Source organism: Neltuma alba, unplaced genomic scaffold (genome assembly GCF_004799145.2).
Source record: "Neltuma alba isolate B1F8T4 unplaced genomic scaffold, ASM479914v2 tig00012454_pilon, whole genome shotgun sequence".
NCBI classification, from domain to species: domain Eukaryota; kingdom Viridiplantae; phylum Streptophyta; class Magnoliopsida; order Fabales; family Fabaceae; genus Neltuma; species Neltuma alba.
Window position 1 is genome coordinate 108,438 of NW_021636933.1, and position 27,445 is coordinate 135,882.

At 35.0% G+C, this 27,445-nt stretch overlaps 3 protein-coding genes across 4 annotated transcripts; 1 reads left to right on the forward strand and 2 right to left on the reverse strand.

Moving 5' to 3' along the window:
- Positions 1 to 11,522: 11,522 nt before the first annotated feature.
- On the reverse strand, positions 11,523 to 14,240 carry LOC114727223 (TMV resistance protein N-like). The gene is made up of 3 exons (XM_028913923.1): positions 13,744 to 14,240; positions 11,646 to 12,469; positions 11,523 to 11,557 (listed from the first exon to the last, which is right to left on the reverse strand). The coding sequence occupies exons 1-3, from the start codon at positions 14,238 to 14,240 to the stop codon at positions 11,523 to 11,525; spliced, it is 1,356 nt and encodes a 451-aa protein (XP_028769756.1).
- Positions 14,241 to 19,290: 5,050 nt separating this feature from the next.
- Positions 19,291 to 22,376, forward strand: LOC114727252 (uncharacterized). 2 transcript variants are annotated; one of them, XM_028913952.1, is made up of 3 exons: positions 19,291 to 19,367; positions 19,837 to 20,213; positions 20,303 to 22,376. In XM_028913952.1, exons 2-3 carry the CDS (start codon positions 19,855 to 19,857, stop codon positions 22,260 to 22,262), a joined length of 2,319 nt encoding a protein of 772 aa, XP_028769785.1. In that variant the 5' UTR covers positions 19,291 to 19,367; positions 19,837 to 19,854; the 3' UTR covers positions 22,263 to 22,376. The 2 variants fall into 2 exon arrangements, with proteins under 2 accessions (XP_028769785.1, XP_028769786.1); XM_028913953.1 differs by having other exon boundaries at positions 19,305 to 19,367; positions 19,842 to 20,213.
- Positions 22,377 to 24,501: 2,125 nt separating this feature from the next.
- LOC114727224 (uncharacterized) lies at positions 24,502 to 26,734 on the reverse strand. Its single transcript, XM_028913925.1, has 4 exons — positions 25,812 to 26,734; positions 25,520 to 25,723; positions 24,945 to 25,356; positions 24,502 to 24,809 (listed from the first exon to the last, which is right to left on the reverse strand). The coding sequence occupies exons 1-4, from the start codon at positions 26,661 to 26,663 to the stop codon at positions 24,502 to 24,504; spliced, it is 1,776 nt and encodes a 591-aa protein (XP_028769758.1). The 5' UTR covers positions 26,664 to 26,734.
- Between the last annotated feature and the right edge of the window lie 711 nt (positions 26,735 to 27,445).

The following is a 27,445-nucleotide window of genomic DNA, read 5'->3' on the forward strand; positions in this document are numbered from 1 at the left end:
TATCATTTTGAAATGTTAGGTGCTTGAATTGGCTGTAAATACTAATTTCAGAATTTTTTTTAAATTTTCCCCTAGAATATTCTATTTATTCATATATTCCCCACATGCCTAGTATAAGTCAATTAGGTGGAGAAGCTAAAGCCATTGCTTTTCGTTTGAATGATGCTGTTGAAACATGAGAAGACTTGTACTGCACATTCTCCACGTTCGTTTCCTTGTTCCAATAAACTCCCCACATAACTATGGATGTATCTGGTGAGTCAGTCATAACTTGTATTTTCATGTCATTCCAATCCAACCCCATATACTTGTTGAGAAGGTTTTGCTCCTCTTCCATAACTCGCAAGTCCGCCTGATATGTTCAATTATTTATATATTAATTCATGTATTTTTGAGCTCATTTAATGTGCTTAATGGTTATAAATTACATCATTAATGAATAAATATTTATTAAAAATTAATGTATGAGTTAATAAGACAAAGCGTAAAAATGTCATTATTTTGAAAATTATTTAAATATATGATATTACATTGTGTTTAAATGGCATTACAGGACATTTTGATATTTTGGAGAGATTAGAAAAATCACAAAAAAGGACCTCAGTTTTAATTTTAAAAAAGGAGGGAAAAAAAAAAGGAGATGATGCAAAACGCAGCGTTGCAACTTAGGGTTGGAGAGAGCATCATCATCGCGGAGAAAAAGACGGGACTGAGTGTAGCAGAACGGCGGCAGAATGAGGGGTTCTTCGTCAGCATTCCTTCTTATGTATATGCGGCAGACCCACACCTCATAGGGTACACACACGTAACCATCCTTCATCATCTTCCTCATTCACCATCTACCATCGCCCCCCTTCAACCATCAACGCGGGGAGAACTGGGTAGTGGAAACAGAGCTCGGCAGAGACAGACGGAGAGGCAGCGACCTTCAACTCATTCTTCCCATCACCGCTGGCAAGCCCTGTTCTGATTCTGTCACCGGTTTCGACCTGATAGCATGGGGTTTCTGATCATTCTCATGGCTGCCGTGGAATTCGAAATTTTGTTGGCAGAAATTCAAGCCATGTGTAGCTAATTTCATCAAACTTCTTGGAGACAGAGGATTGGGTTTGAGCTTCAAAGTTAATTAGGAGAGTTTTTTGTGATTGGATTGAATTTTGTAATCTGATATTTATATATATACATTCTGTTTGAAGTTCCATATGATTATATTATTCTTTCATACTTCCTGAATTGAGTGTTCTTTAATAGAAACCAAATTGCATTTATCTAGTCCTAATTGCTCTCTAATCAGTTTTTAATGATATTTTTAATTGGTGGTCCTAGTTAGAGTTCTAGAACATTTATTGATTAAGATTACTTATCTTAATCAGTGATTAAGTTTTTGATTTTATATTAATGAACAAAATAACTCAAGATCATTTTGAGCAAAAATAACCTAATTTTCATTTCATGAAGCATTCTCTCCTATTTTTCTTAAATTCAAATTTTTATCATTTACTATCTTTTTAATTAATTTTCTTTGATTTTCAATTTTAAATTAACTTTTCTTTTTTTAATATAAAAGAAAATTCCCAAAAAAAAATTTTGAATTGTTTTTAAAATCTTTTTAATAGCAATTTTGATTTTGGTTGATTTAGTACTTAGTTAATTTTTTATTCCCATAAGAGAACAACTTTGATTTGCACTAGTTACTGCATCTTAAATCCAATTTAATTTGATCCCAAAGGCAACATGGAGGACCAAATTACCTCGCCGAGCATCTTTATTACAAAATGCATCAAAACCATCTATCCTTATTGGTTGACCATTCATACTGAACCAAAACTGGAAGGAGGCCTGTTCCCTCTCATGTTCGCTTTCCCTGCGACCTCAAAACAACAATACCACGAGGTAAATTCCCACGAACGCGAAAAGACAACGTATTTCCTTCACAGCAATTGTTGAACCAATCGAGAAATTCATCAATTCAATACATGCATTTAAAGTTCACCCATAGTTTTATGGACTGTTATCTTGCACAGGCGAAGTGTCTGGTTGGCGAAACTGACTGAATTTAATTATATTAACGTTTGAAATGGCAAAAGAAAGAGAGAATAGATCCAAAAACAAGACAAAGAACGAAAGTAGAGGAGGTAGCACGTGCTAGTTGAAGGAAAAGAAAAGAAAAAAGAAACAATTGGAGAGGAAGAAGACGATTGTGAAGCAGAGGACCAGAGGAAGGACACATTGTCTCTATCGCTTGGTCTTCTTAAAAAGATCTTCCCTTCCCTCACAAGCTATGGTCTCTACTGATCTCAGTTTCGCAAGCCATCGTGTCTCTTACTCACTCTTCGATTTCCCTCGGTTGCTAATCCTTTCGCCATCAGTCTTGACTTCTCAATCTTGCTCTCTCTCATGGTTACGCTTGTCATGGGCAGTCGTTGAAGATTTCATTGAATCTCTTTCAGGTACTACCTCTCTTCTAATCATAAGATCTCGTTCTCTCACGTTTTCTTTTTCCTTTATGCCATCACTGTCTCCAAAGCTGTAAAACTAATTAAGACTTCTTTCACCCTAACATTCAAAGCTTGTGGGCTCTTTACTGGATGGAGAAGAATAACCCAATAAGCCGCTCAATAATATAACTGGTTCGTATCGGGTTAGATCAGATCACACCGAGTTGCAAATCCCTCGATTCAAGCAATGAGTCAGACGAGGCAAATGGAATATTTGATGGTTTCCGGTCTGTCCATCCGTTCTGGTTTTGCATGCATTCATACATACATATAGATATATATATATATATATCTAGTCTTTGTCTGCAGTGGTTGGGTTCAGCAATAATAAGGGTTATGTCTCAATCAACTTCTGTATTTTTCTGGCCAACTTAATTAGCTAATCGTAGTTTTTAGGCCATGGCCAAAAAACAAATACAAAATCTTTTTTGGGGGGCTGGATAAGATCAAAAGAAAGGACTCGTGATGATAGCCGTCTTTGTGGCAGTGGTTGGATTAGAAAATGATCAACATATACACGACTTGTTTCGTGGGATCGCATCCTTACAGGCCCCCAGAACTAATCAGTGAAATCTCGGCTTAATACCAACACTATTACAGTAACTTCCATGGTGAAACAAGAAACTATATCTAACCTTGAAGGTAATTAAGGCGTCACCATAAAGAATATTCTATTTATTCATATATTCCCTACAGTGCTGGCCTATTATAAGTCATTTTTAATTGATTATACATATTTAAAAAAACACTTAAAAGCATTAATCTTGTTATAAAATTTCAATAATTTTCAATATTATACATATAAACTACACTAAACTTCAACATCATATAGATTTCTACTCTCTTACTATCCTTATTAAATATGAGTAAATATGAAAAAAAAACCTTAATACTCCTAAAAACTGTCAAATATCTTGAAAAAAAAGGATTAAAAGCATCTTTTAGTAGATGCCCTCTACATAAAACCGGAAGGAGCATTCATAAATTCTTTATTATTTTCATTTGTATCCAGTGGCTCACAATTATTTGACAGCTAATGATACGAAGATCTCCAAACAAGATTACTACTTGGAAAAACCATCTTTCACCTGTAGCATGAATAAACAGTTTGCTGTTATTCAAGAGGTGTTTGGATGAAACCAACTTATGATTTGAAAAATAACTTCTGAAGAATAAATTCTTAGGAGAATAGATTTTGTAAAAAATAAATTTTGTGAAAAAGTAATTCTAATAAAGTAAGAGTGTTTAGATAGTTGTTATTTGAAGTACTTTTTATATGTGCAAATTACCAAAAACGGCATAAGTTAATATGATAATTATATAAAAGATAGATTTTATATTATATTTTAATTTCAAGAAATAAATTTGTTAATAATATATTTTTGTCCAACATAATTAATAATATACAAGAAAATATAATTAATAAATAATTAATATGTATATATTTATAAAACATAAGATTAAATATGTTTATAGAAAAATGATTATTTTTTTGCTAACAGAAAAATTTTAATATTCTTTAAATATTTTAAACATGAAATCCCATAATATTTTTTTATAACTAATTTTTGTAACAACATACTACCTCCGATCTTTAATATAATTAATTAATTGTTACTACGTGTATTTATATTTATAAAATATAAGATTAAAAATATTTTTGGAGAAGATGAATAATTTTTTGTGAACAAAAAATTATTAATTTTCTGTGAAGATTATAAATATGAAATGGCATTATTTTTTCATAAAATTGAATAAACACGCATTAAAAACAATTTATTAATTATTAAAGTAATAATTGTCGTGAGAATATAAGGTATAACATTAATAAAAAATATAAATAAAGAAGTGTCATAATAATTAAGATGTTACATTGATACATAGCATTTGTAATATGTTTTTTTAAAACTACATATTATAATCTATAATAAAAGGAAATAAATAAGATATGACTACTATCCTTGTGTGTAATTAACAAGTTCATCTCTTATATATGCTGTCACGAACCCAAGCCATGTAAGATGATATTGTATTGATGAATGTATATGTGAAAATCTAACTCCATCATCATCTTCTTGTGCATAAGTACCTTCTTCTTCAAACTGAATGAATCTAGGAACAATAATAAGCTCATTTGACACAATTAATAGATGGTTAATTGGTAGTACTCAATGACAACAATTCACAGCCTTACTAGTACCCAGAATATCAATTTATATCATTTATCAAAAAAATATTCATTTTCAAAATTCTTGCATGCCATAGTTGAGTATACAAAGAGGTCATTTACTAATTAAAGACCTACAATTAAATACTCCAACTCAACTCATTTAAATGCACACACAAATCATCACAAGCATTTGTCACCCTGATCTTATATTACAAATATTCTATATTGACAAACGATCAGAACCTTTTACACTTGAATTGCCCTGACAGTATCACAATTCACATCGAAACAAAGTTGAATGTGCAACACCAAATGAGCAGGCCCCAAAAACATTCATATTTCAAGCATATGTAACTAAAATGAACATGCTCCAAAAACACTCCATAAATCTTTAATTAATAGTTTCAAACATATCATGCCTTTCCCCTGACATCACTCTACCACAATCAAAATCATTTCAATTTGCCCAAAATGTGTAGTTTGCACACTTGTACATCACAAATATAGCAGAATTCAATTAATATAAGATGTATATTTTTAACCAGAGTTAAAGCAAGATGCGATTGTAGTCTAGGTTTTTATACATTTTCCATATTATATATATATATATATATATATATATCATAGTGGAGGTTTAGAATTCACCATCTTAGCACTTTATAATTAATTAGCTAAAACCAAGAACTCTTCCAAATTATCATCTGGGCTCTTTTTTTGACTAGTACTGTTCGTAATTTAGTGAACCATGGCCCTCAAATGAAACATTTTAATCAGGAGTTCAGAACAGAGGAAAGATATTTGGAACATATTGCTCAGACGGTGTGGTCAATGTTTATCGAATCAAAATAATCTCAAGGTACACAGCAGAATGCACAGGCTTTTATAGAAATAAAATTCTTGCACATCAATAGCCCAAACATTTGCAATTCATAAATGTTTTTCTCTATTAATAATCATCATTCATAAACCTGATTCAATATAATATCACAAAAGAAATTTTTGTGAACAATATCAAAGGCTCTGTTTGTCAAGTATCCATCACGGTCAAGATCAAAACTTTTAATCCTCCCTTTTAGCTTACACGCGAGACTAATTGTAACACCTCACATAATTATATCAATATACGAAATAAAATATTTAATTTAAAAGTCCATACATATTTTTAATACTGCAATTAAGTTAAAATTTGAAAACATTTCTAACATAACTTAACAACATAAACTATTAAAGTCTTATAGTCATGGCAAATAAAAATATAACATAGCATGTGCTTGAGGAGCACAAAAGCCTTCACGGTTCACTCCATTGGTGCCTTCCCTTGATTCCTACTAGATCCTTCGCCTGAAAATTGTTAATATAGGGGGTGAGATCTAACGTCTCAGTAACTACTGAAATTCTAACCTATACAAGCAAATCATATATGATAAACCAAAAATCCGTTTATATGTGTGTGTATAAATATATTAAAAATCACGGATTTGAGACATCCAATTCAATTTCATTTTTTTTCCCAACAATATACCAATATCATTTTTCTAATATATCCAAAAATAATGCAATATGCTGCCTCCCTTATATCACCGTCCACCCTTATACCGCTGACTGGAGCCATAGGCTAACACATAGTCCGATAGGAACTAATCCATTTTACTGAATTATTCCAAGCTCACCGATACTAGAGATATATCCGGCCAAAGATATAGAGCTCAAGCTCGGACTATGGCTCCCCTCCTTTGTGAATAGGGAGGTGTCACATGTCCCACAGCTCCAATGAATTCCCGGCCAAAGGAAAACATAGAAGAAGGGGCCCTGACAAGTGCCATCCACTGTGCACCGAGTGATGGCATACCACGTGGTAATTTCATATCCATGCAATCTCCTTCTATCCTTAGCCCAACAATGCATGTCAGATGCCAATAATGTTACATCATAAATACGTCCTCAAATATTTTAAAGATAAGATAGCAATAAAACTTATATACCATTTAATAACAACTTATGACAATTCCTCAGCCATCAATATATTTAAACATTGATCATAATTAATAGCAATAAATCTTGACAAAATCAAATAACATATCAAAACATTTATTTGAAATCATAATACTACTTTTCAGTATGATATAAAAATTAGTAAATCCACAATATAATCATACACAATTCACATGTACAAGAAAGAATTTTCAGAGTTACCTGGTACTCTTTAGCTTACAATGTTCACACAAAGATTACTCCAAAATTCTTAAGTCTACAAAATTGCACATAAATATTCATTAACATAAACTCAAAGCTACTCTAAAATTCTAAGACTACCCTCTAAACCAAAATTACATAAATATATTAACTCTCCCAAATCTAGGCATTTATAATAGATATTATTTTGAAAAATAATTTACATATAAGGCTATTTAAATTTAACAAAAGTATATATATATTTTTAATTATAAACAAACTGTAGCTTTATTTAATTTTACAAAATTCTCAATTTATAATTTTTCAAGCCTTCAAAAATTATTTCAAAAATATATCTTTAACTTATTCAATATTTAAACCGATTAAAATCTCAATAATATATTAAATAACTCATATAAATTATTTAACTCAAATTTAATCGGTAAAAACATATTACAAGTCTAAATAACAAACTTTTCAACTAAAATCTGTTTAAAATTCTCAAAATAATCATTCAACAAAAATAAACCGATTAAAATTCCTTAATAATGTATTTTAAAATTTCTACGGTCATATATTGTCAAAACTCTATATTTACTCTATACCCAAGTGGTAAAATTTTCTTTAAACATGATAATGATACTAATAATATAAAGCTATAAATATATAGGAAATATTCATAAATAAAATATGATAACAAGAAGTAGTTTTGTGTACCTAAATGATCTCCAAAACCGTCAGGTACTCTGGAACTCGGCTCTCTCTCTCTCTCTTTCTCTATGCTTCTCTCTCTCTCTTTTCTTTTGCTCTCTTCCTCTTCCGCACTCTCTTGCTCTTGCTTGAAGGAGATCACCGGGGGATGATATATATATAATACCCCATGTTTCATTTTTCCACGGCTCATCTCCCACTTTTCCACTTCCACCGTCCTTTCCCCCTCTCTTTCTTCCATCAAATTTCTTCTTTCATTTATTACCTTCTAATTTTTTTCCAACCCATCTAACACTCCCCCTCAACATTCCTCTTTCATTTAATACACCCCCCTCAAATTCTTCTTTGCCTCCAACTTTCCACCGATTTGGTGGAAAGTTGTCCCCCTTTTTTTTTAATAATAAAATATTATTATTATATATATTATTTACATTTTTTTTTAGTATGTTACACTAATAACACATTTGAAATAGACTACCCATTTTACAGAGCAGACTATATTTACACAAAATCAAATTGATGCAATGCATGAGTAAAGAAAATGATTGTTCAAGAGGAGAGACGTTACCTGCGCGACGGATCTGAGCACCTCCACCTCACTAAAGAATGATCGCACAAAGTGAAGAATGCAGATTGCACACCAACGACGGATGGATCTAACAACCCAATGTGTGATCTTGCTCTTTCAAGCCAACAAACACCCCACCAGTGCCTCTTCTTGCGAACCAAGGACACAAATCGCACCACCAGGGACAGTGTCTGTCAAGCGCGCAAGAAACGAGCAAGGAAAAAGGAGAAAAAAAAGTGAGGCTTTGATTTCAATGGAGGGGCATTCTTGCCTGGATACCGTTGCCCACCCTCTCACACTCGTAATGATTACACCAACAAAGCCTAGAAGCGAAATGTTTTCGCTTTCTACAAAACCATAGTTTTGGAAGGTAAAACTATGTGTGTGTTTGGAAATACCCAGAAGTACTTTTGAAAAACACTTTTCTATAAATCGAGACAAACTCCTCCACATATTTGCTTCGTAGACTGTAAAATCATTTCTAAAACCATGATTTTAGCTCAAATCATGGTTTTTTAAAATGTTGAGGTGTTTGGATGGTTTTGGGCCCAAAAAAAATTGTCCTGTAATACATGAAAGGGAAAGTGACATTAATTGGGGAAAAAAAAAGAAAGAAAGAAAAACAGAGAGAGAGAGAGAGAGTCCATGAAACGACAATTGGTACGTAGAAAGAAGAGGCTCACCTTGGCCCTTTCTTTGTGTTACTGATTTTTCATTTATCAGTTCTGAGGAGCTTCTTGGGTGGTTCACAATTAGGAGGGGAAGTCATTGCTCTTTGATTCAGTGATGCTGTTGAAGCGTGAGAAGACTTGAACTGCACATTCGCCATGTTTGTTTCCTTGTAGACATAAACTCCCCACTTAACTATGGAGTCAGTCATAACTTGTATTTCCACGTCATTCCAATCCAACCCCATATACTTGTTTAGACGCTTTTGCTCTTGTTCCGTAAATTGCTCCAATGCGTCAAATAGTAACAAATTACCTTGTCGAGCGTAAATATGCCATTTATCATAATAATCTTTTTCCAATGCATCAAAATCAAGTTTGATTATTTGGAGACCATTAATACTCAACAAAATTGGGAAGATCTGGTTCCTACTCATGTTCGCATTCCCCGCAACCTCAAATGCAAGAATAGCTCGAGGTAAATTTCCACGAACGCGAAGCGACAACGTGCCGCCTTCACGGCAACAGTTGAGCCAGTCAGGAAATTTTGTTACTGGCACATGGATTCGCAAGTCATGCAACTCCTTTTTTGCCTGATTTACCAAAACAGCAGACAGACCATTTAAATATTAGAGAATGCTAAAATTTTCTCAAGAAATTCATCACTTCAATACATTTAAAGTTCGCCCATAGTTTTATGGATTGTTATCTTGCACAGGCAAAGTGTTTGGCTGGTGAGACTGACTTAATTTGATTATGTTAACGTTTGAAATGGCAAAAGAAAGAGAGAATAGATCCAAAAGAACCAGAAAAACCTGAGAATATAAGTTGTCCAATGATTCTGCGGTCAATGATGTGCAATTCGTTGCATCTATGTAATGCAGCTTTGATGGCAACTCTGGTATGTCTCTCAGCCTCCTGCAGTTACTCACATCTAGCCGCCGCAGTTCAGCACAATCTTTAATGCACTTAGGGAGAGACACAAAGTCATTCAATGATACATATAAACTACGCAAATTTCGATAACAATTCAGAATTAGGCGAAGTTCTTCATCCAACAGACTACAATTCATGAGATTCAAATTCTTCAAATAACACTTGCTGATAATTGATTGGCTATCTTGCATTAACTTCATCCAAGATTTTCTGTTACGAGGATGAACGCCTCCGCAATCAAGCTTCTCAAGGTTTGGCAACATGAATAAGCTGGTTGGAAGTTCTCTAAGGCTTCTGCAGGAGCACGCGAATAACTGTCGAAGCCCCGAAAGATTTCCAATGGAAGGTAGGAGCTCCTTAATAGCAGTGTCGCTTATTGACATGTAGCCTAGTGCATCCATCTTTCCCGCTACATGCGGGAAGTACTCAAGACTCGTGCATCCACTAAAACTAAGCCATTCAAGTGATGCCATCTTGACGTCACGTGGAAAAATGGAAAGTTTGGTGCATTTACTAACATCTAATTTGATCAGCTTAGAGAGGGATCCCAATGAATCATGGATTTTTATCAGATTGTGACAGCGGTGCAAATCCAATATTCGTAAACATTGACATTGAGCCATATCAGGTACTTCAGTTATGAATAGACAAAATGAAAAATCCAAATGTGCCACATAGCTAGTAAAAATCTGCAAAACAAATGCAGTACTATTCAATTAGATTGTCCAATTACTAAAAATCATCTAGTTTAAAGTCAGATAGTTCAAATTTTGTTGTAATTTTTCATAATATTTATTTTAATAGACGCAAATTTTTTCAACGGTCTAAATTTTTTCAGACCACTATGTACACCTTGAAATTTTTATAGTGAGTGTTAGAAATTTGTTTCACTTGATACATTCTCTAGACAGCAATGTTTCAAAAACCATACTGAATTAATCGTTAATTATTCACAGATTATGGTGGAATTTGTTCTATAATTATTATTCACAAATATATTAAAGCATCTGCTTTCAAAATATAAAAGACATTTGTAGGTTTTTGAAACATATACTTGCGATAACTCTAAAACAAAATAGACTATCCAATTTTACAACAACTGTGTTAGACTTAATTAAATCAGAATCATAACGGAGCATGATTAGTCTTGATTCTAAGATGAAAATTTACAGCTAAAGAAATTTTGCGGGCCAACAAGAAAAAGAGAAAGAAATTTGACTGAAAAGCAACTCCAGAGAATTATTTGAAAAAGTACCTTGAGTGGTTCTTTTAGTCTAAAAGAACTTTCAGGTAACTTCAAGAAAATTAGTTCTGAAGGAGAAAAATCTTTTGGCAAAGTTGCAAAAGGATATCTCTTCCATTCAAGCCACCTTAATTTATTGGGAAGATAGATAGGGCCAGTTGAAAATTGGACATTTCGAACAACAAGAATTCTAAGATTATTCATCTTCTCAAAGGCCATACCACTCCACTTTACTCTCTCTTGCTGAGGAGGATCAAGCATTATTCCTTCAATATTATTGCATCCCTGTATTGAAGGTTAGGAGAAGTATCATTAATAGATATTGCCATATAAATATATATAACAATAAGTTTGATGTATACATTTTTGTATAAAGAGACAGATATGGTTTAGATTCTTACTAAATTTTCACGCAATACTTTAAGAACATCTTCATAATACCATAATCTGCTGCGCTTTTCAGGATGTAATGGTGCCTCTTGTCTGACGATCTCTCTTCCCATTTGTTGTATTAGATCGTGCATGAAAAAGTAATCTTCACCAGCAACTGAACTTATTAGAGATTTATCGACAAGAAGTTCAAAATAGAACCTAGCACCAAAATCACAAGCTTCTACTATTTCTTTAATAGATCTCATCATCTCCTTGTTAATAAAACAAGCAATATCTAGGAAAATACGCTTAGCACCAGCCTGTAAGCAATCATAGCTTATCTTTAGAATCTCATGAATTGTTTTTTCTGGGATTCTTTCATATTGTTCCAATATAGATTTCCATTCCTCTGAATTTTTATTTGCCAAATTGGAGCCTATTACTTTTAATGCCAGAGGAAGGCCTTGTGCATAACTTATTGCACGACTAGACATATCTTGATAGGTTGTTGGAGGTTGCTTCTCATGGAAGGCATGCCAACAAAAGAGCTCACAAGAGTCATACTCATTCAGCTTCATCATTTCATATGTTTTTTCAACATTGTGTGCAACTAGCATTTGCTTATTTCTTGTTGTTATAATAACTTTGCTTCCAAAACCAAACCAGTCACACCCTCCCGCAAGTTGTTCTAACTGTTCAACCTCATCAACATCATCAAGAACCAAAAGAACCTTTTTATGAGAAAGTCTATGTTTTATTCTTGATATTCCTTTATCAACACTCCCAATCATCATAATCTTCTCCCCAAGAGTCTCTGATAGAAGTTTCTGTTGGAGGCGAACGATGCCCTGGTATTTCTTTGGTGCTTCTTTGACATCAAACAAAAAACATGCACCTTCAAATTGGTAAAACATTGAATTATAGACGGATTTTACAAGGGTTGTTTTGCCAATTCCTCCAATTCCATGAATGCCCAACATGCAAACTCTATCATTGGATTGATTTAAAAGTGAAATCACTTCTTCCACACGAGGCTCAAGTCCAACCGTGTACCCAATGTTATGTAATTGTTTAGGTGGCAACATAGCATACGCATCTTTAACAATCCTTTCCATAAACCCAATTTCGCTCCTACAAAAGAGCAAATTCTGTTGTATTACAAAGATGATTCCTCCTTACAAAATGTTTGTCATTCTTTTGTTTTGTTTTTTGTCATATATTTTTATATGCATTTTTATTTTGATTTATAAAATATGAATGATCTCAAAATCAATTAGCTCTCTCAAATTTGTTATCGCTTCACTGTATGAATAAAAGAGAATTAGGCGTAAAGAAAAATAAATCTAAAAGAACAAAATTAAAATGTTTAAATATTAATATTAAATAAAAATTCGAGGTCAACTTGAAATATAAAATCTATATCAAGCCATACAAACATTCAATCTTTAGATTCCGTACAATATATAAGGAAACATTTTAATTTGCTCATAATTCTAATAATGGACTTTGTAGTCACATATAAAAAGTAAAGACATTAAGGTTCTGTTTGGTATGAGACAAATGAAGAAAAGAAAAACTTTTAATGAGTTTGATTTAGAAAATTGATAAAGTGGGATTAAAATTTTTAATTAATTTTTCTTACTCTTTTTCTTTTATCTTACATTTTCTCTTTATTAAAATTTTATAATCCCACTTCCGCAATTTTACAGTTGAAAACCCTATCAACAATGTATTTGAAAAAAAACTCAAACTATAAATTTATTTTCAGAACCAAAATTTTTTTTAAAATACTCAAGGAAAAATATAAGGGCCTGTTTGTTCATTTTTTTAATTTTTGTTCTCAAAACAATTTTATAAATTGTTTTTTAAATTAAGTTTTGGGAATAAAAACCAAAATTGTTTGGATAATTGTTCCAAAAAATTACATTGGTATAAAAACGTATTCCAATCGGTGGGTGAAACTTCTCAAATGGAAAAAAAAAATATTGAGGGAGAAGAAAAGGTTCCCTAATTTTGTCAAATAAAAAATAAGAAATGGAAAAACATAAACAAGAAAACAACTAAAAATTATTTTTTTTGTTCCTAAAAACATATTATCACACAAGTTTTTTTAAAAAAAACAACAAACTTTTTTCAAAATAAGAAAACAAATAAGGCCTAAGACTAGTGGATTAATCAAGGGTATTTTTTTAACTGATTTTAATTGTCTAGTAACAGGGGTTATTAAAATTCTCCCAACAATAATTCTGGGGGAATCCGGAGGAGCAACGATCACCGGTCAAAATTCCAAACATCTTCAACAGTAGGTTGTTATATAATGTCATGACTCATGAGTAACCAATAAAATAATAAAGAATTCGAAAAGTTCATTGGCAGCAATTTGAAAATAGAATAATCAAACGTACCAATCTTCAGAAATCCAGGCCTTTGACAGAGAAGCTGCTTCAGACAAAGCAGATTTCCATTTCTGCACTTTCTCTGGATCATCTCTGAATATATCTTCATGAGCAGCCATGGCTGTTGCAAAGCTGTCTCTCTGATACTGAACAGCCATTGGATCCACCTTGTAAAAGATGGGCATAACCAGCTGGTTCTTCTCATTCTTGCATCGAATTATATGAGCAAGTTCATCCAAGCACCATGTAGAAGTAGCGTAGTTGCTGGAGAATACAATAATGGAAATCCTCGATCTCTCAATGGCTTTAAGAAGCGTAGGTGAAATCTTTTCCCCTTTGCCAAGCATCTTGTCGTCAATGAAGGCATTGATTCCCTTACGTCGCAAAGCATTGTAGAGAGGCACAGCAAAGGAATGGCGAGTATCTTCGCCTCTAAAACTCAAAAAAACATCAAATCTGTATTTGGGTTTGCCGATGGAGCTATGGGATGAAACTTGAATGGCCATGGCTGCAATAATCTGTGGATGCTAGCAGGGGATTTGGATTTGAATGATACTTCAACGAGGCAGAGAAATTTATACAAAAGTGGTGAAGCAGCAAAAAGCATAACACCGCGTTCGATCCTCCATTAACAAATTTCTCCGAAAGTTGGAATTTGGAAAGTGTACTCAGAGTGGATTATTAAAGCGGAGGAAGAAAGCGTGAGTGTTTCTTTTTTTAATCCCCCAAACGCAAAAGGTGGAGGAAGGTGCATCATTATTATTTTCTTACAAGTAAGAAATGGATTGCTGCAGCACAGAGTATATAGAAACTTTTATATAAGACCAGAAGTAGTACATATATAACTTTATATTTGGTATGACAATCTGATAACTCAAATTACAACATTAATCTAACTCAAATAGGGAGACCTATTAATTCCATCCAACTGTAAAAGTTTCTATATATTCTGTGCTGCAGCAATCCATTTCTTACTTGTAAGAAGATAATAATGATGCACCTTCCTCCACCTTTTCCGTCTGGGGGGATTAAAAAAAGAAACACTCACGCTTTCTTCCTCCGCTTTAATAATCCACTCTGACAATACTTTCCAAATTCCAACTTTCGGAGAAATTTGTCAATGGAGGATCAAAAGCAGTGTTATGCTTTTAGCTTTTTCACCACTTCTGTGTAAATTTCTCTGCCTCGTTAAACCAAGTGTCTAGAGGTTTGAAGATATATAATGTGTGACCCAATTTAGTCAGGAAAGGCCCACTTTTTTTTCCTAGGTACCCAAGTGTGAGCATACTGATGTTTTGCCGATGAAGTTTGCTCTTCACAATTCACCGGAAATTAAAAAAAAAAAAAAAAGCAGCTTAAGACTAGTTTTTTTTTTAATGGGCTTTTGGATAATTTGTATTCATAACAGTCATTCCCATGCAATGAACCAGAAAATATAGAACGTGAATGTCCTAGGAAATCAACTGCTCGGTTTTACACCATCTAATGTAATCGTCTTTTAATATTTTTATTTGGTTTGCAATAAGCGCATCAACCTTGAACATTTAATTATTAAAAAAATAAAACAGAAAAAGAAAAAGATAAACCATTTTGTGCGGCCACGCCAATTCGCAGCAACCACCGTGTTGCTTTCCATCAAACCTTGGTGACCCCTTTACCTTAATTTCCACCCAAAAGTGGGTTGAAATTTTTCGCGCGGAAATTTTTTTGAATGTACTTTTGAAAACGAACCATATTGTAATGAATAAAAAATATACCATAGCGGCCTTCAAGCATTTGATTGCGAATACAACATTTTTTATTAATACTTCTCCTGTCCTTAATATAAGACCTAATTATTAAATTAATTTTGGTTCTAATATAAGACATATTTCTCATATTTATTAATTTTTTCTAAATTACTCTTATGGATACTCACCCAACCATAATCAAGTAAGTGAGGGAAGAAGAATATTAAAAAAAATGATTATGGTGTTTTAGGAAAAACATGTCATATTTCTTATAATTAACTAACTTATCTAACTTACTTAATCAAATCAAATTAGTTAAATAGATCTTATATTAATGATCGGAGGAGTATCAAATAGACACTGAAGTGGATTATCTGAGCGCCAATAATGCATGGGACATCCGATAAAATTACGGTCAAGTCATTCTCAAACATTTCCTGACATTTTATTAAAATGATGTTCATGCTATGTTTGGATTGAGAGAATGAGGAAGGAAAGAAAACTAGGGAGAAAAATGGAAGGAGAGGTGAGTTTTTTCCTGTTTGAACGAGGAAAAAAAAGTGGGAGGAGAGAAAATGGGAAGAAAACATATCTTTCCTTTTTATCTTTGCCTCTGTTTTTTTCCCCCAACAAAATAATACCTATTCCTTTTTTTTATTTTTTCACTTTGTTAATTACTTTCATGTCTTTCTCCTATATTTGCTTGATTGAACAGTAAAACAACTAAAATTGCAAAAATGCTTGTAAAACAAATTGAAAGGAAAAACAAGTAGAAATGTTGTTTTGTTTGTTGTTTTAGCATTACACAAATTTTTTTTAATTTGAGAAAAAAACAATTTTTTTCACAAAATTATTTGATATTAAAATATAATAACATGATAATATATCTTTATCAAATAATATGATTTTAAATTATTTGGTGATGTTAATTTAAATATGATTTTTCATTATGATATTTAATTTTATTTTAATCATGATACGTTTTGATATGAGAGTAAAGATATTTTAGTCATTCATACATTTACTTATTTTTTTTTCTTATTCATCCAGACAAGAGAGGTGATAATATTTTCTCTCAAATTTTCTCTTTTTCTCATTTTCTCTCTTCTCATTTTCTTTCTTCTCAACTTATTAAAATGTAACAACATGATAACATATCTTTATCAAATAATATGATTTTAAATTATTTGGCGATGTTAATGTAAATATGATTTTTCATTATGATATTTAATTTGATCTTAATCATGATACATTTTGATACAAGAGTAAGGATATTTTAGTCATTCATACATTTACTTATTTTTTTTCTTTCTATTGTTTCTTATCCACCTAAACAAGATGGGTAATAATATTTTCTTTCCACTTTTTTCTTTTCTCCATTTTTTCTGCTCTCATTTTCTTTCTTCTCAATTTTTTTTCCCCATCCAAACGGATGGTCGACGGTTACTTTCCATGAAATTTTGGTGAGGAACTTTCTGCCAGAAGTGAGCAAGCTTGGAATGTTTTAGAATGACTTGATGCGGATGTGGGCAGTCATCTACAGGAGTCCCAGCTCAAACAAAATCAAACAAGAAGTAAACGGCGACAGTCATTGCCCGATGCTTCCTCCAATCCTTCTTATCTTTAATATATAAGAGTTAGATAATTAATTTAAAAGTATTAAAAAATTAATTAGTTAAGTTAATTATTTATAACAGATATGTATGGGCTTTCTTGATGAATTATCTTATTTAATCATGTGTATAGAAACTATATCTACTTAGTAGAAACCCGTTACAATCAATAAAAATATCTTTAAAAAAATTAAAAATGAATTAAGATTTTATATTTAAGATTAAATTCAATTCTCAAAGTAGTTTTTATATTAAAAATACGAGGTAAACTCTCTGGAGGTTTCCTTCAATATTGCTGGATGATTACATTAGATTGAAGGTCCCACCTGGCATCCAATACGTTGTCTTCAAATATAAATTCAAGACATTAATTTATTTTGTCTTCCAAATTTATAATTTTTTTAAAAAAGTATTTTTATTGATTATAATGGGTTGCCCTTAAAAAAAAGTTTGATTAATGCACAAGATTAAATTGAATAGTTCAGAAAAACTAACATATATCAGCTATAAATAACCAACTTAATTAATTAGTTTTCTTTCAATACTCTTGAATTAGTTATTTAACTCTTACATTAAGAATTAGAGGCAGTATTTGTTGGAATATTCTTAAAATGAAGATATGTGTTTTTTGAAAAGTCATGTCCTTATATAGCATTATTAAATTAATACATTTATATGAAGAGTTGTGTTCTTATATAAATTAATATATATTTATATGCAGGGTTGTATTCTCATATAAATTATTATATTTATATAAAGGTTATGTAGGAAGTTACAACACCAAAAGACACCAAAGTTTATTTCTAAAGACATATATGAAAAGGTGCAGTAACCACCAATTTATGAAAGGTTGTGTTTTTTTTTTGGAGGAAATCCTGCATATTAAACTTTAAGAAGAAGTTATTAAATAACCTTTGATTATACCATACCGGTTCATAAATCAACATATGGTTGTAATTATTAATTAAAGAGGTATTGTCTCTAAAAGCATCTATTCAAGGCATCACTTTATGGTCTATATAAATTTCTCACTATCACTTCATTTGCACATAACACGAGCACATGATAATTAATTGTCTTTGTGATTAAGTGCATGCAAAGATAAAAACAAACTATCACCCTGGAAAGGCTAGTATTTTCTTAACTTGAATTTTGACAATATATATAATCCATATTTAGATGTCTTCATATTTTGAAAGAAATTCGCCAATTAACCCAACCTAAATTTTATAAGATAGGAATAGATGGAAGCAAATTAAACTTAAAAAAAAAATACTACATTTAAAGATATTTTGCATCATCACTTTCTTCTTCATTTCTTCTTCTAGTCTTGAGACAGCCAATCCCGCCAAAAGTATTAGGTAATGACTCCCCGCGTTTACTTCTTATTTTATTTTGTTTGAGTCAAGACTGTTGTGTATGTATGCATATATTAAAAAAAGTAAATGAGTTTTTTTATTGCCTTTCCATTCATTTATTTATTTATTTATTTTTAAGTGTGTGGAGAAGTGGAGGGAGCATCTTCTGTGAAATGTTCATAGTTGAAATAAAGAACCTGGGTAGCACGGATGAATAAGCGTCAAAAACACCTAAATTCATCATGCGTCCTTGAAAGTCAAATAAGCCAATTTTTAATTTATTTCAAGTAATTTTGGAGAAATATGAGAATATTAATATTTTTATCAGAAAACAAATTATTTTTTAAAATCAAACCAAACTATAAGAAAGTTCACCCAAAAAAGTTCATGTTTTTATCAAATGTTCACTGTCAATATGAAATGATATCGTAGAAGGAAATCCGTCCTCAATTATAATGCAGAATTCGGATAGAAAATGACAAGATAAAAAGAAGAGTAACCCTCAGCAGCAGTAGAAAGAGAAAAAGAAAGTAGAATAAAAGTGCAAGAATTCACGGAGGGATCAGGGAAATTTCACGGGAAAGGAAAATTAACTCTGCCCCGGCGCCTACGGCCAAATCATTATTTATCCTCCTCTTTTCTTTTCTTTTTTTGACCAGGGAATTATTTTGGGAAAATGACAGATAAAGAAGGCTGAAATAATAAAATGCCAGAATGGGAAGCTAAGCAAATGTATTACCAGATAGGGAAGTGTTGCCTGATTTGGGATTATGCAAATGTTGCACAATTACAAAACAGCCCCTCATATGCAAACCGAAAAAGTGACCGGTGGAAGTGTGGAAGTTGTGGCGGGAGCTGGAGGAAAAAGTTGGGAGGGACCACGAACGTGGGAGCATGAACGCGCGAAGCAACAACTGAACGACGGAAGCGAGGTTAGTATCCAGTGACTATATTGTTCGCCTGTGTCTTTTGTCCCTCTCCTTTATGCGCCGGTTGATTTTCCTCTTCCCGTTGGATGGCAATGTCGTCGATGTGGGGATGGTTTTGAGGTGGAGAGGGTGGCGAAGCATGGAGACGGCGTGGGTATATAGAAAGTGTGGGGGGAAGGACGGTGATCAGAGGGTGAATGCACGGGGAAGGAAAAACACTGAGGGAGAGGGGTTTGATGGCGTCACAAGTGGGTTAGAGTGATTAGTGTCAGATAAATGGACAATGTTGGAGGGAGATTCGAATAATGGAGTGGATTGATTCTGAGAAAACGAAGCATTAGTGTGGACAGGAAAGAAATGATTGTTTTGTTGCAAATTATAAGCATGAATGTGTCAAACCCTAAGTTGGTCGTGTAAGTTGATGATGATGGTATTAAGTCATATAATCATTCGACTTCTGTTATGTTATCAGTGCAGGTAATGAAGATAAATGAATTTCGAAGCTGGGTCATCTTGTGGGAAGGAGCTGTTCTGTTATTTTCATGTGGGGGGGAAATTTGTGACAAATGGTGAAGGTGAAGTGAGATATAATGGAGGTGGCGTGAGGTTAAGAAGCATTAAGGATGGGCTGACACTTGATGAATTGAGGCTAATGATATCTGAGTGGATTGGTGGCGATGGAAGAAATTATGACATTAAGTACACAGTGGCCTTTGATGAGAAGACATTGATTGACCTTCATGACAATGCTGAAATGTATAACCTCTTTCAATACAATGGGAACAGCGGTCATGTGTATGTGGCCGAAAAAAGACAAGTGGGTCCCCAACCAAGGGACAATGTAGAAATGTAAGTGGAAGTTTGTCCTAACTATTTGTTGTCATTTATGAATTTCTTCTTGTCATTTGTGTTAACGAGTCTTGTCATTATGAATGCAGAACAGAGAGATTCATGGGCATGTCACAGCAAACTGAACTGGATGCGTCTCCCATTAGTTTGTGTTGTGATTATGGCTGGCTCAGTGAAGAAAATGCTCGTGAATGTGACAATGATGAAATAAGTGGGCCCCCTAATGTGGATAAATCTATCGGAGCTGAAGATACGGATGGTAGTGAGATGGTTCATGCGGAATGGAGGGGACTTTTAACAGGAGTGGGCCAACGTTTTCCTAGTGCAGATGTATTTCGGGTGTCTGTATACAAGTTTGCACTTGCAAACAAGTTTGTGGCCAAGTATATGAGGAATAGCAAGGAATTCATGTCGATAAGGTGTAAAGTTGAGGGTTGTCCATGGAAGCTATGTGCAAATCATGTGGGGAAGAGTTGTGATGTGCTACGAGTGACGACATTTATAAACCGGCATGTTCATTCTGCCCAAGATAGCTTGGACGTGATGCATAGTGGAAGAGCTAGTTTGAACTCATCAATAATAATTGATGAGATGAGGGATCATGCAGACAAGCGCACTTCTGAGATAAGGAAGAGGTTGAAACGAGAGTATGGGATTGATCTAACATATAAACAGGCTTATAGAGCAAGAGAGAAGTCACTGGAAGACATATATGGCAGGCCTGAACAATCATACATGCTCATACCATGGCTATGCGAAAGGATAAAGGAAACAGATGAAAAATCAGTGGCTGAATGGACTGCTATTGGGAACCGGTTTGAGCGTGTTTTCATTGCTTACGGGGCATGCATTGAGGGTTTCTTGGGTGGCGCGAGGCATATTATGTATGTTGATGGAACTCACTTAAGCGGACCATACAAGGGGACAATGTTGTCAGCTTCAGCTTATGATGCAGATAACGAGCTGCTGCCATTTGCAATTGCAATTGTGAAGGGAGAAACACTAGATGACTGGACGTGGTTTTTCTATATGATAAAAAAAATCCTGGGTTCTGTGGAAGTAACGATTGTATCAGATCGACACAATGCTATCATCGGAGGAGTGGCATCAATCTTTGGGGGTCAAAGGCATGCCTTTTGTTATAGACACATCAAGGAGAATTTTAGTTCAGAAGTTATGAAAATGAATAAGGGGCAAACAAGGACAAATGGCCGATCAAAGGAGGATGCACTATATTTATTGGATAAAATTGCATACGCAAGGACGGATGAGAAATTTGAGGCAGCAATGGATGACATGAGATCCTTTTCTCCAAGGCTATTTGATTGGCTTATTCATCATGGGGATGTAGATAGGTGGGCTAAAAGTAGGTTCCCATATAAAAGATGGGACAATATTACAACCAATATAGCAGAATCATTCAATGCATGGATGGTGAATGAGAGAAAGCATACTGTACCCCAATTGATCTATGAGCACCGAGATAAAGTTGCAAGAAAGCTGCATGCCTCCTATGTGGGTATGACCAAATGGAAGAATTGCGTTGGTCCAAATATAGAGAGTAAGGTGCTGGATATGGTGGCTGGGTCTGACCATATGTATGCTGAAAATTATGGTGGGGGAAGAGTGAAGGTGACAACATCACGTGGAGACCATCGGGTTGATCTTGGACTACACCAATGCAGTTGCAGATCTTGGCAAATGACGGGGATCCCTTGTTCCCATGCTTGTGCTGCCATCAAGATTGTGCACGGCAATGTTTATGATTATATTGATAATTGCTATAAAAAGTCATCACAAGAAAAGATCTATGCTCGCAGTATGATTCCTGTGGTAACAACAGACATGCCTCACCCAAATGACTACTATAGAATAGAAAATGTCAGTGAGCAAGTTTTCTTGCTACCTCCCATGACATCCCGACCACCAGGAAGGCCAAAAGTAAACAGGGATGAATCACAGTTCCAGAACAAACGGATATACCACTGTGGAAGATGCCACCAGCCTGGACACACAAGGAGGAATTGCAGAAATCCTAACCCATCATGAAGTTTCGAGTACAGTGGGGATGGGTCATTTTTTGGTGTACATAGTTGTATGCTCCGCCCTTGTCAACTTTTTTGGGACTGGGGTTGTAGTTAGGAGCTAGGTGGAGACATTTTTTTGTAAGTAAGCTGATAGTTATTTCAGTGATAACGGAGCATTAAGTGTGGCTAGTATCTTAATGTCCACTTGTTGAATACATGAAAGGAAGTTACTGTTATGGGGATGTTAGCTTTTGTTAATGGCGCATTACTTGTTGTCATTTTTAAATTTGTTCTGGTCATTGGCAGTGATGCTATCAGCATAAGCTGACAGCCGTGTTGAACTGATGTTGTAAAATCAGACCAGGTGATCCTTGTCATTATCGCTGTCATATTCGCTTCACTTCGTGTCATTTTTAAATTTGTTCTGGTCATTGGCAGTGATGCTATCAGCATAAGCTGACAGCCGTGTTGAACTGATGTTGTAAAATCAGACCAGGTGATCCTTGTCATTATCGCTGTCATATTCGCTTCACTTCGTGTCATTTTTAAATTTGTTCTGGTCATTGGCAGTGATGCTATCAGCATAAGCTGACAGCCGTGTTGAACTGATGTTGTAAAATCAGACCAGGTGATCCTTGTCATTATCGCTGTCATATTCGCTTCACTTCGTGTCATTTTCTGTTGGATACCAACAGGATATATTGAAGTAAAATTTAGTGACCTGAACAAAAAATGAAAACCAATAGCACATGTCCAATGGGGTTGTTGTCATCATCTGTTTTTGTGTGGTTAAAACCAGATTCATTCATGTCACTGGGGAATAAATTGGCATCATGGTTCTCAACTATCATACATTTATGGACACCAATCTCTGTTAACCATAACAATACACAGTAAATTTTTGGTCAGCCTACAATGCACATTACATACAGCAATCTAACAGAGGACAAGTGAATTATGACCCTAACATCGAGACACCTAAGACCGACGCCTTTTCTTGGACTTTGTGCTCTTGGTTGGTTGTGGTCGTCGAATAAGGGCCAATGCCTCGTCACGTTTTTCATTCTGTTCATGATTGACCAACCACCATGTCAGGTCACGACGAAAGCCAGCAACTTCTTCCTCTGTGTAGGTAAGGGTCACACCAGGTTCCCATCTTCTCAGCCACATCATGCAGTGCACCCCACAATCCCTCCTGTGGACGCAACAATATCAGCACAGTTAGTTAACACATCTGACATGTGCATTTACCCCACAGAAATCGAATTTGACAAAACTGACAGGTTATTCTGCTGGGGAACTGCTGCAAATATCATGGGAGACATTGGCTTTTTCCCAACCAATCCTGGCTTGACCAAGTCCAGTATAATATTGAGCCTCTTCCTCTGCAACAACATTCAGGACCAACATAGAAAGTTTAATGATTTTCCAAGTTCAAAAACTAGGGTAAAGATAATGAGTTTTTTCTTACACAATCATCCACAGCCATTTCCACTGGGTCTTTGATGACAACCTTCTTCTTCTGCTTTCTGTCCTTGGTTCCGAAATGGTTCCTCATGGAGTCTATTACGTGGAAATCCAATGTGCTAGGCTGAATGGCAACGCAAAACCAGTGTTGGCCAACAAGAGCAGGACCAATTATGAAATCACATTCAGCTAAGTTGTAGCCAACGAACTCAGGAAGAAAGAGCTTCTTATATTTTTGGGCTTTCCAGGTTGGATCATGTGCCATCATGTTCTGCATGACATGAAATTGTTAATCCATTAACAGAGAACAAGTCATTTCCAATTCAATTGCTGTCATTGGTATTTGCATTTGGAATTATGCAACCTCACCATGAAATCAACATCGAAAATGTGCCTCTTCCCTGGCCCCAACTCTGCCTTCATGTCCTCCATCACTGCCTTGCACACCAAATTAAGCACCTACAGAACACAAGTGAAAACGTCATTCTGGTACAATAATCTCACCAAACATTATCAAACATAATCGTGGGTGCAGGGACAGAGCATTCTAAAATACCCTGTTATTTACTCTGTTCACTCCACCCAGGGAAAACAGCTGTTGTCGGTCTATATCTTCATCAAACATTTTGATGACAGTCCTGCAAACATTGTCAGATGTCAGTGACAGAAAGTATGGTGTTGGGGACATCAATACTTGTCATTCCCATGTATGTTATTGTCATTTTCAATCCTATTGCTGTCATTTTCAGGGCACACTGTGTCATTTAAAAACAAAACACTAGCTACGGATATACTTACATATTCCCCTCTTCCTCTCCCTTGGGTCTACGGGATATTAAAGTGAAAAAGATGTCACTTTCCTCCTTTGGCCTCTTCGTCCTCGGAGCTGCCTTGAATTCTATCCACGGAGATTTAATTGTGGAACTCTTTGCCCTTGTTGACCTCCTAAGGTCAATCGATTTTTCAGGCCCTCCTTCCTCCCCACTGTCACTGCTCACCCATTCTCGATCCAACAGCAAAGGAACATTGGTAGGGGTCATTGTCAGTACATGTGTAGCTTCCTCACCCTCATCATCTGAATCCCGAACCTCCTTATCATCATCTTCGGCCTCCTCAACCACATAATCATGACTGACTTCCATGTCATCATGGTCATCTTCCTCCTCATCAACCACATGACCTCCTTCCCTGTCATCATGGTCATCTTCCTCCTCATCCTCATCGTCGTCGTCATCACCTCCATGACCATCACGGTCACCCTCTTCTTCCACCTCCTCAACCATGTAATCATCACTGACTTCCCTGTCATGAAGGTCATGTTGTTCTTCATCCTCATCCTCATCCTTCTCATCATCTCCTTTGCTGGTTTCATCCTCATCAAGTTCCTCATCTGCACTTCCCGCTGCAACCTCTCTTGCAATCTCCTCCACCACTCGGTCAACATCATCAGCTTCTTCAGCATCGTTACCAGCTGCATCACCAACTGTTTCAACCCCTTCTTTAGCAGTGGCATTCTCATTCCCCATCCCCTTAACTTTGGCGTTCAATCCAATCTGCAGTTTGAGTAGCTCATCATCAAGAGCCTTCATTAACGTCCTCTGGCTTTCTTCAAGCTTCTTCACAAAACGAGCCCTCAACTCCTTCAATGCCTGCATACACAGTAAATGAAGATATCAAAAAAATTGTTCACTGTTATCAAATGCCAGTATCTCACTGGTCATTTCTAAATAAAGTCTTGTCATCTCAAGTATCAACCTTGCTAATAGACTGACTTAAACTCAGGTCACGTATATTTTCTAAGTTCCCACATACCGGATCTAAAGACTGCAAAATTGGACTGTCCTCATGTCCTGCTGAGTATACCTCGCTGCCACTGCTTCCATGCAATATTCCCATGCTGCTGCCTCTCTCTTTCTCCACCCTCTCCTTTATCTTCTCCTCGGTCCAATATTCAATGGCGCTTGTTGAACCCCGGTCAACAGACAATCCCAGCGGGAAACGCTCAACAAAATACAGCTGCAAAACCAAATAAAGATAGGTCACACTTCTGCAACAATAACAAAAGACAAAAATATAGTGAACCATAAGAAAAATATTGACTTACCAGCAGCAAATAAAGACACCCTCCAACATTGCAGGTTCCTTTCTTCTTCTTCTTTGTCATCTTCACAAAGTCTCCCATTTCCTTCCACAGGTTCTTGATTATGTACGTTGACCAATCATATTTCCAAAACCCATTCATCGTGTGACGCATCACTTTCAACAAACGTATATGTACAGTTGTGCTTGACCCAGGACATAGAAAAGCTCCAACTGTATAAAGCATAAATAGGAACTCAAAATTGTCGCTTTCTTCCCCAGATAATATCCTCTTCAGTATCTGGGTAAATGGAACCTTCCAATAAGTGTCCTTCAACCTCTTGTATTCCGGGTCATCCTCACTAACATCAGATTTCACTTCCTCCCCACTGTCAGGTACACCTAGAAACTCATGCGCATCTTTTGCCTCAATTGCCTGCCCTTGCCCTCTAATGGTCAAAAAATGCGTTGGTGGGTCATAGCATCTCAACAATGACACAAGTAGATCACGTGGAAGTTGCTTCACATTCACATTAAGCAAGTTCCCAAATCCCATCCTCTGAACTTTCTGCCTCAACCGCCTGTTCTTCTTCACATATTCAGCCAATGATAGAAATCCGGGCAATGAGCACCGGGTGTACAAGGGAACATCATACTTCTTCTTCTCACCTTTCTGTGGCTTCGTTTTCCTTGCCCTCTCATTATACCTATCTTTCTCTTCTTCACTCAGGGCCCTCCATGCCTTCCCCACTTCAATTTTTTCTTCTCTTGCGTTTTTACACTTCTCACCTCGTTTAGCCATATACTCCCTTCTGAACAACACAAGCCCACTGTGGACTCCTTTGCTTGTGGACCCTTCCCCTTCTTCCAACACCATCTCGTATAGTTCTGCAAAGTCATCAAGGTACCATCATTAAATCATAATTTTAATACATTTACTACACATCTAGTTCTTTCCAGATTCGTTATGGTCATTTCCAATTAATTCATTGTCATTTACAATATGGCCATTACAGAGTGACAGTAAGGATGCTGGTATGAATATGGTCGTTTCCAGTTAATTTATTGTCATTACCAATATGCCCATTACAGACTAACAGTTAGGTCAGTACTATGAATATGGTCATTTCCAATTAATTCATTGTCATTTACAATATGGCCATTACAGAGTGACAGTAAGGATGCTGGTATGAATATGGTCGTTTCCAGTTAACTTATTGTCATTACCAATATGCCCATTACAGACTAACAGTTAGGTCATTACTATGAATATGGTCATTCCCACTTAATTCATTGTCATTACCAACATGGCCATTACAGTCTGACAGTAAGGTCATTACTATGAATATGGTCATTTCAAGTTCCTTCATAGTCATTTACCAGTTTGGTATTGTCATTTCCAGTTTATTCATATAATCTTTCCACTCATTCAGACAGTAAGGTCATTACTATGAATATGGTCATTTTAGGTTCGATCATAGTCATTTACCAGTATGTTATTGTCATTTCCAGTTGTTCATATAATTTTTCCAGTCAATCAGACAATTTTCCTACTGATTTCAAAACCCATTTTTCCAGTTCTCAACTACGTTATTAAAAACAGAATAGCTTGCCACAGCGACTCAGCATAAACCCTTAATCGCCATTCCTGTCATTCAC

Coding starts and splice junctions, on each gene's coding strand:
- LOC114727224 (XM_028913925.1), bottom strand. CDS start 26,663: ATGGTGTTGGAAGAAGGGGAAGGGTCCACAAGCAAAGGAGTCCACAGT. Junction 25,724..25,811: donor GGTGTCTTTATTTGCTGCTG/GTAAGTCAATAT, acceptor TTGGTTTTGCAG/CTGTATTTTGTTGAGCGTTT. Junction 25,357..25,519: donor TTTTGCAGTCTTTAGATCCG/GTATGTGGGAAC, acceptor CTGTGTATGCAG/GCATTGAAGGAGTTGAGGGC.
- LOC114727252 (XM_028913952.1), top strand. CDS start 19,855: ATGAATTTCGAAGCTGGGTCATCTTGTGGGAAGGAGCTGTTCTGTTAT. Junction 20,214..20,302: donor CCAAGGGACAATGTAGAAAT/GTAAGTGGAAGT, acceptor TTATGAATGCAG/AACAGAGAGATTCATGGGCA.
- LOC114727223 (XM_028913923.1), bottom strand. CDS start 14,240: ATGGCCATTCAAGTTTCATCCCATAGCTCCATCGGCAAACCCAAATAC. Junction 12,470..13,743: donor GCCTGGATTTCTGAAGATTG/GTACGTTTGATT, acceptor GCTCTTTTGTAG/GAGCGAAATTGGGTTTATGG. Junction 11,558..11,645: donor CTTACAGGCTGGTGCTAAGC/GTATTTTCCTAG, acceptor TTTTGGTGCTAG/GTTCTATTTTGAACTTCTTG.